The sequence below is a fragment of the Haliaeetus albicilla genome, chromosome 11, assembly GCF_947461875.1.
Source record: "Haliaeetus albicilla chromosome 11, bHalAlb1.1, whole genome shotgun sequence".
Lineage (NCBI taxonomy): Eukaryota > Metazoa > Chordata > Aves > Accipitriformes > Accipitridae > Haliaeetus > Haliaeetus albicilla.
The window spans coordinates 11,038,415-11,055,395 of NC_091493.1; the positions used below are offsets into that span (position 1 = coordinate 11,038,415).

Consider the following 16,981-nt stretch of genomic DNA (forward strand, 5'->3'; position numbering starts at 1 on the left):
AATTTCATTCTGCTGAAGAACACAGGATAAATTCTGCATGAAAACAGCTATAAGCCAGAAATCTTGGTAAGCAATCTTTGTTAGGAACAATGCCTTATAGTCTGTTGCTGTAACATACTCATTAACCTTCAGGTAGTTTGTACCTTGGAATAGGTATGTTATTGCTGCACTTCTGACTGGTTACTACACTTCTGATTACATATTTGAAAGGAAAAGCAAAATCAACAGGTCCGCAACAGGGAGGAGTGTTGGAAAGGAGAGGTGGGAGGTGAACTCTGGAGCTGGAGCTGCTTCAGCCAGTTTATCCCATAGGGATTCTCCTCGCACAGGTGGATCCTCAGCCCAGGCAGGAGGGCAGGGAGCAGTGGCGAAGCAGTAGAGACATGAGGGTAGTTACACCATGTAGACTTCTGCATCCAGCTTAGCTGGGAAACTGGGCTCCCTTAATTCCCTTGGTTGCCAACAGGAAAAGAGACCAGCTTCAGCAACAGGCAACTCAAGTTGCCCATGTTACACTTATTTTGGAACATCCTGTGACAGCTATCTTGGGCCAGTCTTCTGTTAGGGATCTGAGATGGCTGCACAAGCATGGAAGAGATTTGAGTTTTGAGGAGTAACATCCACAGCAGCTCTTCAAAACATGTCTGTCTCTCATAGCACTCTCAGGTGGAAGCTTTGCATGTTGAATGATCTGTGGTGGGTTTTTTTGTTTGTTTGGTTTAAAATCTTTTCTTCTAATCTCCAAAAATGTCTTTTGGGCTAGATTGTTCACTTTTCTTCCTTGGCTTTATGGCAGTTCATATGATTTGATTTTTCTGTGCATCTCTGCAGAAGGGCAGCTGTAGATACAACCAGGCTTTTAAAAAGGTGCAGAGCTGTAGTTCTCTCCTAGGGAAATCTGAATTTAGATGGTTATCTACAAGAGGTGGACAGAAGAGCCGTGGCATCTTCAAACACTGACAGAAAAGACAGTGATGGGCACTTTTTCTGATCAATATGACTATAATTAAGATCCAAGAAAATATAATTCTTAAAGAAATCTTTGTGGTTGTAATTCCTTTCCCCTTCTTCTCTGACTTTAGGTAAAGAAAAGGGAAGCTGGGAAGTGACCAGTGCTGAAAGGGCAACAGGATGCTGGGTGGTTTCTGCCTCAGTCAGCCACAGTTTGATCACACACTCCCATTTCTTTGGGTGAAGCAGATGGCAGAGTTCCTACTGAGTTAAGAGGGTCCAGGATTTTAGTAGAACTGCCCATGTTTGACGCTAGAGTGAGGCATCTGGGACTCTCCCCTGTAACACTGCTGGGCGCTGAGGCTTTCCTGAGCTCCAGAACTGGAAGAGAAATACTTTCCTAAAGCATCTCTGAAGGAGTAGTGTCTGGTTAGTGTTCTACCGCTAGCTGTTCAGCTCCATTCAGTTACTCCTCATTTCTGTTAACGTTTAACTTGTGTTTTCTGTTTTGTGTACGACACGGGTCAATTTTTCTGCCAAAGCTATAATGCAGTATGGCTGGGAAGTGGGGAAGTAGCAATCTGATCAGGTTGAAAGTAATAATCTATTAGTTCCTCCAAAGCTTTTTACTTTTAAGAGAGTGTTGCACATTTGTGGTGTGAGTGATTAATGTACTTTCACACTCAACAGAAAATAATAGTCTTTATAAACATGAGATGTCCTTGCTAGTATGAATAGAATTCTGCTCCCGTCTCATGTAGCAACTTCTTAAGCTCTGCATTTGTGCATATTTGGGGGTCTACTTTTCTCACATGTATTGTGTGCTTTGGAATCAGATGAAGACTGCTGAAAAAATAGCTGGTCTCCATCAGTTTTGCAGTTATGGCTGCTTTTGCTAATAGATGGGAAACAACTGTCTTCAAGGGGAGTGGACAAAAATAACTTGACACTCGCTCCTGGTCTGTCCTTAAGACAGAGCTGAGCTTTTCTTAGCATTCCTGAAGCTGTCCCTCAGCCCTGCACCCGATGGTGCTCCCAAAAATGGTCCCTTTTCTGGGCTTTGCTGTATCGACAAGTGAGAACACAGTGCTCAGTCCTGCAGGCGTGTGCTAGCCCCAATATAAACTGAAATATGTGCATATTTACTGGGTTATTCATTGTTTAGTAATATCAGGCATGTTGCCAACAGTTCAATAATTGCTTGATCAAACTAGGAGTTTTTAGAAGAAAGTAAAGCCTTTTAATAGTATCACTATATATTTTTAGTATTCTTATATAGGAGGCTTGCATTCCATTAGCACAAGGAACTGTTTTTAAGTATTCCCAGCTCCCTGTGAGGAAGTAAATTATTGCTAATTCCTGGTCAGATAACAGTTATCTTGCCTGTGGTGCAGGTCCCCCAAAAGTATATTTGCTTTTTTTCTTGCACAAAAGCCACAGATTGCCCTAGGAAGATGTTTTGATGGGGCTCCCTGAGGGAAGAAATGCTGTCCGTATGGTTCCAGGAAGCAATAAGCACCTTCATGAAAATAACTCAAGTCCCCATCCTTAATCCCTGCCTATCCTTTTTTATCTGATGGACTCAGCGAGGGCTGGAAGATCACAGTGGGGCTGAAAACAAAAGGGAGTTAACAAGATGTGACCAGTCAATGGATAAAACAATAGGCGAAACCCTCCACGTTGTCTAGTGCCCAGGTGTCCTTCCCATGCACAGGTAGCCATGTGGATCGTGGTGAGTTTGCTCTGCTGCTTAACGCTCGGAGGGCTGCCACGGGCGGGCGGCTCGTGCCCATCGCAGTGCAGCTGCGCCTTCCACAGCCTCAGCGAAGGGACGAAAGCCAGGTATGCTGATACTCTCTCCAGGGGGGTTGCTGCTCTTTCTCCGGTTGTCGGGGATTTTATTTCTTCTCCTCTGTAAGGATGCTTGGAGGAGAAAATATTGCATCCAGACTTTGTGTCCGTTATTTTTCCAGTCGCTTTGCACTCTAGCTTTATTTGCAGAGGATTAGCTTCTGAAAACACAGTAAGCTGATTTCAGAGAAAGCTTTTGGGCATCTCCTCTGTGAGAACAGAAGTGACATAATTACTGCTGGTGCAATGTCAAAAAGGGAATAAAATTTATAAAACATTTTCTTTTTCTTTACCTTTGTGCTGAAAATGCTAGTTTTAAAAGGCTTTATTCTGCTTTGCTGGTTTGTTTCTGAAGTGTAACTAGATTTGGTTCATGTTGTGGTACCAAAAAGTGCAATTCCATTTACTTAAAAAATCCTTCAGTTGGAGATTTTAGCAAAGCGATAGAGTCTAGATGAGAATGAACCAAAAAAACTAGATGATGATGATGATGATGATGATGATGATAATAATAATAATATAAAATAAGATAATTCTCAGACCGGAAACTTTCAGTTAAAAAAGAAGACAAGACCAGAAGGACATCCATTTTTGAATGCAACGCCATTTTACAGACATTTCTCTGGAGGACTGTAATAAAAAGTCTTTCTGAAGGGTAATCATAAAGTAATGATCTGACTTAATGAAATACAGGCTACAGTTTTATAACGTGATGTTCACAGTAGAGGAAGTTTTGTGACAGAGATACAGTATTTGCAAAATCCTTTGGAAGAATTTTTTTCTAGACAAGACCACAGTACTGAAATGAAAGGGTCTCCCCTATATTTTGGATCCCCATTAAATAGATCTGATTTCTTATCTCTGTTATGGTGCTATAGATTTCATACCAGAAACTTTCTCAGTAAGAAGCGGGGTAGAGAGACAAGTAGTCTGCAATTGCTAAAAGGGAGTGCAAAAGCGGGAGAGGCAATTATTGCTCCATAAATGTCACAGTTCCTGTGGGAATTTCCTCTCAGTGACTGGGAAAAGCTGTAGTGTGTTTTGGTAAGATATATAATGAGGCAAATATCCATTAGTCCCTTAAGGAGCATAATGTCACCTTTTTTTCTGCATTATGATTCATATTTCTCACTAGTAGAAGGAGATTATCCCATAGATTAAATGTTTAGTGCTCACTGACATCGTTTAGGGACACTTTGAGAAGTACAGTTTTACTGCCATAGTGTCTCTGTTATCAAATGCTTTGTGTCATGCCTACACACAAAAAAATGTTTTATTGAAAGAGGATTTCTGGATTTTTCTTATTTGATAGATTTTTCTCATTTGATAGATTTTTCTCAAATGATATTCCTCAAAATCTCAACTTTCAGCTGAGGGTGGGCAGGATTTAATGCCACAATAGAAGTGCTGGGTGAGAGTAATGTACTATGATTTGATTATAAATTAACAATTTAACTGTAGGTTCAAATAACATTTAACTCCAGGAAACTTGCATGAGCAGTTCTGTGATGTTATTTGTTTTTGTTGATAGTAGAGGAATAATTGCTTTCAGCCAAAACCAATCTGGTTTTGGCAGCTTTCTAATATTCTGTTTATCAGCCAGGCAGTGTGATAAGAAAATGTTACTTGACTGATCACATTACATTTCTTACCGTATCTTGTTTAGCATGTGGAGTGGGACATGCCTATCTAACCACTTACCTTTTGCAAGGTGGCTTTGTATTTTATTAAGAACTTGCCTTTCTCTCTTTGCTGATAGGCAAATTAAAGTGCAGTCTGAGAGACCTGTTTTGTCTCCCTTCATTCCTCATGGCTACCTACAATCCCACATCTTGGCAAAGTCAAAGAAGTCACAATTTTTTGTACAAAGGCTGTGAAAATACAGCATTGCGTTTTCGTGATTTGACCTCTAGAGATTAGAAATGGGAAGGAATGATTTGGACACATAAATCTGCCTTGCTTTTAGTATAGCATTTTCCAAAGAGTTAATTTTCTGCACTTTCACTTTCATAACTGTATATGCCTGCGGTGCGGTGACTGCTACCATCTGTACACACCTTCCAGACTATTTCATAGTAAAGCAGAGCTCGCTGTAGTGTATGCTGTTGTTAGTTGACTTTCTGATTCTCACTTCACGAACCAAAGATCTTGTGCTGTATTTAATCTATATTACTTCCTGCCATCCCACACATCAGTAAGGTTTCTTTTCAAATGTCTTTTATTGTTCAGTTTATGGATCCTTTCGTTTTAACATGCACTAGAGTCCTCTGTTGTGCATGAATGTTGTCACTGCTGTCTATTATAAGTACTCAAAACAAAATTGAAAGAAAAAAAAGCAGGAACACTATATGGGCCAGACTCAGACTCACACCACTCCACGAGAGGCACAACACTGCAACCTCTGCAGTCAAGAGGTACACATGAATTTCTGCAAGTTGACGTACTTCTGGTTATGATGTAGCGATCAGCAGCAAGTAAAAAATGACAAGAAGAAATCTTATGAAAAAAGAAAGGCAGATCAAAATCTTGCATTAAAATAAAGTTTCAAAACTTTTTCAAAATACAAGAAAGTAACATATGTGTTTGTGTTTCCCCACCAGAACAGTGCTGTGTAATGACCCGGAGATGACCCTCACTCCTGTGAACATCCCTGTAGATACATCCAAGCTTCGGATAGAAAAGACAGCCATCCGCAGGGTGCCAGGAGAGGCTTTCCATGGACTCCACAACCTGGAGTACCTCTGGATGCCCTATAACTCCCTGGCCAGCCTCAGTGGGATCACCTTCAAGGGCCTTCGTCGCTTGCAGGAGCTGAGGCTGGATGGGAACGACTTAATATCATTCCCCTGGGAAACCCTGGCTGACATGCCACAGCTAAGGCTTCTGGATTTACACAACAACGAACTTACCTCGATCCCTCCAGATGCTGCTCGTTATGTCAAGAATATCACATACCTGGACCTGTCTAGCAATAAGCTGATGACTCTTCCTCAGGCTCTTATTGCCACCTGGACCAACCTCCAGGCCGTTCCTTACTTCCCCAACGATAACTCCAAGATCATCCTAGGTAAGAGAAGTGCCTGTCATTTTGCAGGGGCACAAATGTCAAGAGCTCCGCATCTTATTGCAGCATTTTCACCCACTGTGTTTACCACAGCAAGTACACTGCTGGGTACAATTTAATACCCCATATAAAGTGTTCAGATTCATTTACACATTAACAAACTCACCTCAGGCTCCCCACACCTGCTTATTACACCATAAACTTCATCACTTGCTTGAATTTTTGTAACAGAAAACTGGTGACTCTTGCTCAAGGCCTTTTTATTTATTGACACTGCCATTTCTGACAGAAATACAAGTACGATTAGAGCTGCACATCATTCATGTGCTTTTTTCTAATAACAGTTACTATGGAATCGATCCATTTTAAGCAGCATTAAATAAAAAGGTGTATATTTATTATGTCCAAATTAAAGAGAAATAAAGCTATCACTGAGCATAAAATCTGGGTCAGGACTGCCAGTTTGTCTCTTCCCAGAGCCTTGTTTATCTGTTCACACAGAATTAAACCCTAGTCTCCCCAAAGCCACCAAGATAGTGCTGCCTTCAAGGGCAGTTATAAAGTTACAAGAATCCATCTTTTGGTGCCAATTCTGGGCTTCTCAGAAGTATGGCTTTGGGGCAATTGTCCATTTTTGTGTCAGAGGGCGTATTACAAATGACTGTCTTGAATCCTGTCAGTTGCTGTACCCCCAGAGGAGGTTTCAAGCACATTTACTAGTTCAGGGGATTACTACTTAGCCTTTTAGCCATCGTGACTGGTTCAAATCCACAGTGGGTTGATGATGGTTCAGCGTTGTTGCCATCTGCTGTCTTCACTTGCTATGAGCTGACCCAGCTCCACTGAGTGCGTTTGATCTGCGGGGTGTATGCATCTGCGTGTACTGCCTCTACAGCCATGGATGTGAATTCAGGCACTTGCTGATAATCTCATCAGAGACATTGCGAGTTTTCTCTCACTCTGGGAAGTACCTGCTGCTCTTTGCTGGATAAATTTAGGGGGGTAAATTTTTAAAACCAGATTGCAGTGGAAAGAGACACAAGACTTTAAAAATACTCAAATTGCCACCTACAAAGCTTTTAGTGTCCTTAGCAGATGTTGTTTAAGGTTTCATTAGCATCAGGAGAGGAGCAGGTGTTTCATCTTCTTGCTTTGCCAGATGCAGTATCAAGTTCTTTAAGCCAAAGCTGGCTGTTTGGGATTGCCCATTTCATTTGTGGCATGACAAGACACTGCCTAGATCATACTCTTCGTTTATTTTTTAGAGTCAAGTTACGTGTAAAAATGTCATTCCATTCAATATAGATTAGGAGAGTATTTTGTTGAGAACAGATCATGCCTTGATGCTTGTGGCCAACCTGAGTGTTTGCATAGTCAGCTGTGCACAGGTTGCTTGTGCCAGGATCCTAAAAAATTCATGTAGGCAAATGAGTATAATGCTAAGATTAATATGGTAATGTATAAATGCTCCAGCTCCCAGGTCCTATCCTGTTGACACCCATAGGGACCAGGTATATGAAATGCATGTCCCTCGCAGGAGCAGAATAGGAGAACACAGCTGCATGTTTCTGTTTCACTCTGCTCACGACTGTTTCTCATGGAGGCATAAAAAAATCCATGAATAATAGAGAGTCACCTCAGTCCCTTCCTTTGTCTACAGCGCATCATTGTGACTCCTCTTCAGAGCCCTTGCTTGTAGACTATTTCAAGAAGAGGTACTTCCAGCGGTAGCTTGCTAGCTGATAGTGTCTGCCAAGACTGCAAGCATTCGCACGTGAGGATTGCCCACGTGAGCCCACAGCACTGTGCTGTGCAGGGCAGCAAAGGGCTCACTGGGTCTTTGGGGGTGCTGTGGCATCAACTGCAGCTGGGGGGCCTGCCAGGGAATCTGGAATAAATTGTTATCTAGTGCATGAAGTCAGAAGTAAGCTGCTAGCAAAAATGCCATAAACCAACAAAGCCAAGCTGCACTTTCATTCTTTATTTAGTCCCCTTAACTTTAATATATTAATTTGTAAGAAGTGCCCTCCCGCCAAGGCCCACCAATTTCCAATCCCCTTCCAAGCCCAGGGAAGATGGTATGCAATGGTCTCAGAAGAGATTTTTCAACAGAATCTTTAAAACAGTTTAGCTGAGACCTCAGGGGCTTTTGATCAACCCTCTGTTTCTGTTGTCTCTAGCAAATTTAAGCAGACCCTTGATGCTCATGGAGCCTTGTGATGCACCCTCTGTGCCTGTGTCAAAACTTGGTTCTTGCCAGAAAGCTGCTGCTTGCATGACTGCTGCTGCAGTGTGCCAGGGGCCAGCAAGAGTGGGCACCGTAGGGTGGGCAGCTGTCGTTTCCTCCTGCCAGGCATCGAGGGAGTATTGGTACTTTACTTTCAGGCAGTTGCCAGCCCCAAGCCATGTCCTTGGGCTGCCTGTGGAAAAGAGGAGGTGAAGCCCCCTTGGAGGGAGCAGACTGGGGTTACATGGTTTAAATATCCCTAGTGCCAATTCCGCTAGCTGAAGTCATTAGAGACCGTAAACTGTCCATAGGACAGGTGAATGTGAATATTTGTAAGTAGGATGACACAGATTTAATCAAAATGCAGCAACTTCTGTTCATGGATATGCATTGCTCTAGTTCCAATTCTGCCTTTTCAGTACAATCTTCACCAGACTATTTTTAATAGAGTAATGTCTCATTTTTTTCAGCTTTTGAGTTCAATAGGTGCACACTGGGATAGCAGAAAGAAGAAAAAGAGAAACATTCTGGGACTGAAACAGGAGTGTGTTCTTCAATACACTCCTTTCTATGTGTATATTCTTGATATAGTTATTGTCTGTTTATGTTCTTTTATATACCATAACATGTATATTATTCAATTTAATCCTTAAAACAGTTCTTTCCTCTTATCAAGTGTAAATTAGCATTTCAGGAAAAACAACTGATTACTAAAATAATGAAAATAATAACTTAGAATTACAGGGCTGGAAGAGAACTCTTACAGTCAAGTGGGATCACCTACACCTATTGCAAACCTGACAGTTGGCATGACAATCTAGCTAATATTTTAATAATTCTTCAGTGAGAAGAATTTCCTGGCTTGTCTAAGGAAGAGACTCCATAGTCTTTTCATACCAAAAAAATCCACACCCCAAAACAAACCAACCCTCCCCAATGGCTACTTGTTTTTTCCACCCTGAAACCAAATGTATATATAATAACTTGTTTTGCTTCTTTATGTGCATAAATAGCGATGTTTCCATGATATGAATAATCCTGCTTTGGACTTATAGAATATGAGTTCAGCTCCAGATTTTGAGATACTTTAGCAAGCCATATTTATTCCCTTCTACTAACAGGCAACTATGGGATCCATCAAGCTCAGCCAACAGCAGTGGGGCAGGACACCCCCCCCCCCCCTTCCCATATCCTTGCACATGCACAGGCAGTCCTTGCAGGGCAGATTAGGAGCCTATTACAGTTGGTCCTGCAGAAAAATAGAAACAAAAGTAGCAGAAACAAAAGGTGCTGTTGGAGTGACTTAGTGCTCTGATTTATTTTGACAGGCTTGCAAGACAATCCTTGGGTATGTGACTGCAGTCTGTATGAAATGGTCCATTTCCTAAATTTCCAGTCTCCTAACATAGCATTCATTGAGCCCAGGCTGAAATGCTTCACCCCCCGGAGCCTTGCAGGAGTCCTCTTCAGCCAAGTCGAGCTAAGGAAATGTCAAAGCCCCGTGGTACATACGTCCGTAGCCAAAGTAAAGACCATCCTGGGCAGCACTGTGCTACTGCGATGTGGAACGACGGGGGTGCCCATTCCTGAGCTCAGCTGGAGAAGAGCTGATGGTGCTCAACTAAACGGCACAGGTGGGTTTGGTTTAAGCTTTTCTCGTACACATGGAATGAGTGAGGGGCACCTGCACCTTTATTGTCTACAGACTGTTCAGCAAATGGAAGCTTCTATGACAATAGATCCTTCCCACTGATAAAAGACACCCAAAAAAGAAAGTAAGCAGTGCAAAATTAAGATTCACTATAATTCACAATAGTATCATGTATAATTCACTATTGAATTGTGATTTTCTGTAGACTATAAAATTACTTACATGTTGATGTAAATATCATCAGATAAATGTATACTATCATCTGTAAAAAGCTGGTTTTGCTTTGTTTCATAACAACTGTGGCAGTGAGACAAGTCAAAGGGTTTTCTGCAAATATGTTGGAGCTGAAGAAATGAAATATGTCCAGCTGTAGCAAGAGGCTGTTTTAAGTTAATTAGTTAGTTGTTCAGTCACTGAAAAGGCTTCCCACTGAATTATTTTATGGGTTTTTGAGACTAATGGTGAGCCACTGTTAATTGGTTAGTAAACATCTCTGGCAGAGAGGTGCCTGATGTGAATTCAACTGGGATTCAAATCTGCTGTGGCAAAGAAAGAAAAAGGTGGCAAACATGCAACATTGCTGATATATTAAAAGAGAAAAAAGCCACTAAACTGCCGAAGGATACCATACTTCAGTGACAATGCTTCCAAGAAATGGTTTCTTTCTAATGGATTGACAAGGGCTCTTTGGAAAATGCTCTGTGGGAGAAATACTGACCAGGTCCCTCTTCTGTGCTCACCCCTTTTGTGGGGGGAAGCCTTCAAACAGCCACTGTTTTTGTGACTGATCACGTTTTAATTTCCATTTACAAGAATAGTTGGACCTAAAATTGCAATGTTGGTCCTTTAATGTGTGGGCAATTTAGAGAAGAAACCTTTGCTGCACTCAAGGCAATTGTCCTTAGCTTTTTGCCCTAGAGGTTTTAGGTCAGGACCTGAACCTTCATCCCTCCAACCTCCCCCGAATGCTACTGTATCCTAGGCCTGGCCCTGGCTTTCATAGAGGGTCTAAACTCATCAGATAAATCGCTAAGCATGGGGTCTGAGCTTCAAAGGGTTACAGGGCTCCTCGGTGCACAGAAACAGGGGAGAGAGCATTTTTCTTTCACAGCAGTAGAACCACTTGTAATAAATATCCTTATTTTGGGATCCGCACAAGTCATTGCCCTGTTGTGCATGATGTGCAGGATGTAGCAGAGCTGCTCCTCATGATGGTAATGTCTACCCATCATGCTGTGAACATCCCTCCTACACTTGAAAGAGAGCCACAACAAAAAAACCAAAACAGAGAATGCTTTCCTGAAAGCGTATGTTGAGTTTACTTTGAGCTACAACTGAGAATGATGTATTTTGTGCCCCATTAAATTGGACTTTAGCACCTTTCAATAAAAAGTTGGCTGAAAATACACATTATTTCTCAGCAATGGCAGCTTCTGTGCCAATGCTATATGACTGTTTGAAATGTTGGTGTTCTGAATGGAAAGGAGTAAGAAACAGCCCACAGTTTGTATGTGTGGGCAAGTGCTGTAGGAAGACCAGTAGCTTTATGTTTTTTAATATACCCATTCAGTAAATAATTAAATTGAAAAAGTAACTTCTGCTGCCATTGTATTTCACTGCCACTGGAATGTGCCCTGGTTGCCAAGGCTGGATCCCGACTCCAGGAGGGCTTGGGAGAAGTTTGCATCCTGTCTTACCTTTGCTTTTCAGACATCTTCCTGGTTTACCTTTCAACGGGAAAGGGCAGAGATAGTATGTGCTCATCCTAAGGAGGCTGGTTAAATAACAAAGGTACTTTACCCTTCTGCATGACGCCAGCTCTTTTTTCTGCACAAATAGAAAACAGCAAAAAAAGCTAGTGTTAGCCTCCTGGTAAACCAAGTGAGAAAATCAACACTCAGCTGTGTACATACTGTTCAGTAGTAACTGATCAGACTTCCCCGTGTTTGGCTCAATATAAAAACCTGCACTAATTTAGCAGTAAAAGGGATATTCTTTTTCAGCTATTTTTCTCCATATACTCTAGACTAGTCTATATATGGTTTTTAGAAGAAAATCTCCACTGTTTGTATTTTCTGTGACTCAGAGTACTGCATCTAATGTTCAAATACATTGTGTTACTGCCTACTCCTTCCACTCTTTCAAGTATTGTAGCTACCTAAGAGCTTTTAAGCTTTTTTTTTTTTTTAATGGAAGAACCTTTACTGTTTTGTTTTCAAACTGTACATCACTTTAGAGGAAATAGCATCAAAGGCTTCAAGTATATTCAGTCTGAAGCAGTATAAATCACAACATAAAATGATTTTAGTGTTACTGTCCTTTTCTTGGATTTACTTGGATTTTGTAATGTTCTTGATGGCAAAAAGAAATGATGATTCTACTGTATTGAGAGACATTTGGCTAATTAAATCTTAATATTTTACAAAACATGTTACTGATTCTATTGATTATTGACTATTTATTTTACATTTTTCCTTCCCTGCAGTTCACCAAGAGATTTCCAGTGATGGCATGAGCTGGTCTATTCTGGGCCTGCCTGTAGTCTCTTATCTTGACTCTGGAGAGTACATATGTAAAGCAAAGAATTTTCTGGGGGCAACAGAGGCGTTCATATCCCTCATCATCACAGACTCAGAAAGCACAGATGACCCCAACTCTAATGCCAAAGGCGCATGGAGCGGGAAGGCGAGTGGGATGGAGGCAGCTGCCTACAATGACAAGCTAGTGGCCAGGTACATTATCACCACCTCCACTGTGCCTACCCTGGGGTCTGGAGTGGGCACCGGAGAGGGCCTCCTCCTCCCAGATGTGGCCCAGGACAGCAACCCCAGAAACCTGCTGGTGAGCCCGCCTACCGGTCAGCAGGAGCCGGAGCGAATGGTGAGGTCTGTCAGGGTGATAGGAGACACCGACCAGAGTATCACCCTGGCCTGGAAGGCACCTCTGGCAAAGAACACAACAGTGTTCAGTGTCCTCTACGCTGTCTTTGGAGAGAGAGACATGCGGCGGATCAACGTGGAGCCAGGGAAGACCAAGGTCACCATTTATGGGCTGCTGCCAAAGACCAAATACATCATGTGTGTCTGCGTGAAAGGGCTGATCCCCAGGAAGGAGCAATGCATCATATTTTCCACAGATGAAGTTGCCAGTGCAGGAGGGACCCAGAAGCTCATCAATGTGGTTGTCATCAGTGTGGCCTGTGTCATTGCTGTTCCTCTGACGCTGGTGGTCTGCTGTGGAGCACTGAAAAGGCGCTGCAAAAAATGCTTTGTGCGGAAACCCAAGGAAATTCAGGAGTCCTATGTCACCTTTGAAAGCCTGTCTCCTGGGGCCAAGGTGAAAGGCGTGGAAGGAGAATACTTGACTAGACATACCCCCGATGAATCGAACAGGCTGCTCTCTGCCCGATCCAGCGTGGACTCAGAAGCAATACCAAAGATAGAGGGGCAACCTAATGAATACTTTTGCTGAAAAAACTAGGCTGATTGTCAGCTTGCTGGTGGAAAGCACGTTGCTATATACGCGACTCTGCTCCAGCACTGCAGGCTACCTTGTCAATGCTTCTGTCTCCGACATGTTCTGGAGGAGGATGCAAGAGGGTAGATGGTGCCCAAGCTTTACAGAAACATGTTGCTCATCCCACTTGGGGTTTGCTGTTTTGTACCCGGTCAAAAGCTTCTGTGATAATGGCCTCGTTCTCCTGGACCACTTTTATTTTTGTAAAATGAAGCATGCACACTGAGTGTGAGGACATTAAGCAACATTTCTGAGCGTGCTCTGCTTGGTGTTGTTTAGTACCTGCTCTGCAATATGCTAAGTATTTTATTCTCAGCTCTTTTGATGTTCTTTTGGTTGACAAACAGGGGAGTGTTTAGTTATTTTAATATAAATATCTATGAAGGTGAGGATTGAGAGCCTCACCTTTTACACCCCCCTTGTTTGCATGAAACATGCAGCTTGATGCTTAATAGATCACTAAACACAGAGGTACCTCAACCCTTTCTACTATGTCCAACATAATGACAGCTCTATGCTCTGAATTCAGAGAAATGTGCAAAGGAGAGAGAAATCAAGAGACAAAACTCAGTCCACTCCTAAAAATACATAATAGAGAGTGTTTTGTGATTGCATTTCGGCCCTAAACACTATTCTTAAGATTTTCTTGAACAGGTCTTTCAGTATCAGTCCTAGCTGGCATTTTCTAGCTGTATTGTAATTAGTAGAGTATGTTTTATATCAGCTGTGCTAGTTAAAATCATACAATAGCCTACTCTGCAAATTGTGTGTGGCATTGTAATGCTTTGTAATCATACCGAAAAACCCCCATTAGACACTTCTGCAAAAATCTCCCAGACCAGCCCTGTCCTTGCTGCCGGCTCTCCTGACAAAACTGGTGAAGACCAGAGGGGTCAGCCAGGCACTTGTGGCTTGGTCATGAAAATACCTTGATTCTGTGCAGAGCAGGGGTATGTGATGCGGTCAGGCACACATCAGCCATACTTCCACCATGGCATCAGTGGTGGCAGAGACTCAGTGTGGACTTTTGGGTTTCAAACATTTCACAAGTTCAAGAACCCTGAAAAAACCTGTCTAATATTCATTTAAATGTACTTTCATAGCCAGGGTGAGCTAACCAGTTATTTAAGTCCTGCAGCTCCACTGGAACTTGGATCTGAGTGCTTAACAAAAAGTACTTCCCAGCTGTCTAATTTTCCACTCCAGTCTCTCATGTAGTAATACTGTATATAAAATTTTTCTCTTTGTAATAAATATTCTTCATGAAGAAAATTATATACGTTCTGCCAAATGTTGAATGGGAGTGATCCAGCCAAGCTGAAATGATAACTGATAAAGCTTGCTGAACTGTTTTGAAATGTGTATTTGTAAACTTATTGGAAGGATCTCCACTCACATTCTGGATGTTTACATACAGTGTGGGTTAACAAAATCCACCGGTTGAAATGGAGCCCGGTATGAATTTTGCAAGTCCTCCTTGTACAGAAGTGTTTACAGTTATGTTGGTTACTTGGCCTGATGGAAAAGGAAGTCATTTGATCTCAACATAAATACTAGCAATAGTGGATACAGTATAATAGTTTTTGATAGGACTCCCTGTATTCCTTACATTAACGATAAAGAAATTCTCTTGTATTGGGAGAATTTGTCAATCCCTGTATAAAATAATGGTTGCTACTTCTATCACTGGACTGCAGAGATTTTTAGATTTACAAGTAATGTTTTGCAAAATTATGTATTTTAATACAACAAATTAATTGATGAAATATGTAGTATGTAATAGATCTATTATTTATTTAGACAGTTGCATCCCAGGATGATTTTTAGAGTCTCCCTCCACGGTAGAAAAAAAATATTCTTCTAGTAGTAGTTTTTGGGATGAGTTGCAAGGGTTGCTGTATTATTGAGCCTCACGCCTGCCCACATCTGCAGCAGTATCACTGGGCTGTGCAGAAATCAGCCTGACATGGCCCTGGATGGCTAAGCGAGCCCTGAAGAACCAAGGCTGTCCTAAAGTTCTCCTGCGGTGAACGGAGTGGACCTACTGCCCAAGGACTTTCCTGTAAGTCAGGTTTGCAGGAGCTGACTGGGAATGAGAGGTATTTACCTCTCCACTGCCTGGAGGCACGAGCTGGGTAATTTGCCACATCCAGCCGTGGCGAGGAGCAGCTCTCACCCGCTCCATCGGTGCATGCTCCGACACACGGTCTGTGAGTTGGCAGTGGAAAAGGCACCGGCTAGGCCAGTGCTGTTGCACTTTGCTTGCTAGGAGGGGAGGATGGGGAGGTCATCCTGTGACATTCACTGTGGATGGGTTAAGTTTTATAGACTCTACTGGATATTTTTTGCACTTTGAATAAATAGTGCTCCCAAGTAGAACGAACGTGACTTTTCTATTTCCTATGGCTATTCTCACTGGCTCATAGGTGAGGCATCACAGTTTAGCATCTCAGCTGCTGCTCCAAAACAAGCCTCTCTCTCTCCTGCATTGGTGATTCACACAAGAGACGCAATAGATAGAAACTTGTATAAGCTCTGTGTCATCTGGTGTTGGTCAGAAAAGAAACCCTATACTTGCTAAACTGCAAGTGAAATTTCAAACCATTAAGTAAACTGATTTTCTGCTGAATGTGACTTCAAGGCTCTGGGTGAGATTTTCAGTGGTAAGAGGCATGTAAAGATAAATACCTCACTGGATTATTTTTTTGTTGTCTTAACCGAAGGGGTGTTAGGCACCTAGTTTCAGCAGGGTCAGCTTAGGCAAGCTTCCCTGTCTGGTCATAAGATGTGAATGGAGCTGGCTCAGAGTTCAGGCAAGCAAATATTCATCCTTGGAAATGATTTCTTACTCAGTTAAAGTCAATCCTCAGACAGACATGTGCTTTAAGAACTGAAATGAACACCTGAATCTCTTTTGGAATTACTGCTTTAGTAGTATTTTAATTAGTTTTTTTTTGACACTATTCTGTTTGGTTTTCTTTTTCCTTGGAAAATGTTTCCTCTGTTAATAATCTCTTTGTGTCAGGTTTTGACCAATTTGTTGCTTTTTTGGGTCTATTTCAAATACTTTGGCACTGTCAAGCAATATATTTCAGAATGTCTTGGACTACAATGTTCCCTACTTTTACTATCAAATCATTTTAAAATTTCTTCTCAGATGAGTGTTGGACCACTGCAGTAATACTTAGTAATAAAGTAACTGTCCACCTGCATTAGGCAGGACGTTTGCACTGGCTGCCTGGGCTTTGGAGAGCAGTACATCATGTGATGATAGATAACAAAGACAAGCTCTTCCTTCCACAGTATCTTTTTATACTTATTTGGGAAATCAGAGTAGTGTAAAATTGTAAAATTAAGGATAGGGTTTAAAAAAAGAAGGTAATCGTGTTTTAAAAATTAATCCAAATAGCTCTGAACTGTACTGAAAAATGGTTATTATTTCTTTTTCTTAAAAGGCTCTGGAGAAAAGCAGTTATCAAAATGAGGGAATCGAGCAGAATATAAATGAAATAATGTGCCCAAAGTGATTAAAAAGGAGTACTGCAAGTAGTTGAAGTGCAAGAAGAAATGTAAAAACCCCACATGTTTAGGCTTTGAAATATGTTTTTCCAAACATCTTAAAAAGTGTCCGATTATCTGGTGAGTAGATCCAGACAAAGGCTAATATTGTCTCTGAATTATAAAGTCTCTGCAAATATTTTAAATGCCATATATGTATAAA

The 16,981-nt window shown here is 41.7% G+C and overlaps 1 protein-coding gene across 1 annotated transcript; it reads left to right on the forward strand.

The window, feature by feature from the left end:
- Window positions 1–2,434: 2,434 nt before the first annotated feature.
- On the forward strand, window positions 2,435–16,514 carry LRIT1 (leucine rich repeat, Ig-like and transmembrane domains 1). The gene is made up of 4 exons (XM_009929444.2): window positions 2,435–2,793; window positions 5,403–5,869; window positions 9,422–9,727; window positions 12,230–16,514. Exons 1-4 carry the CDS (start codon window positions 2,672–2,674, stop codon window positions 13,213–13,215), a joined length of 1,881 nt encoding a protein of 626 aa, XP_009927746.2. The 5' UTR covers window positions 2,435–2,671; the 3' UTR covers window positions 13,216–16,514.
- Window positions 16,515–16,981: the final 467 nt, after the last annotated feature.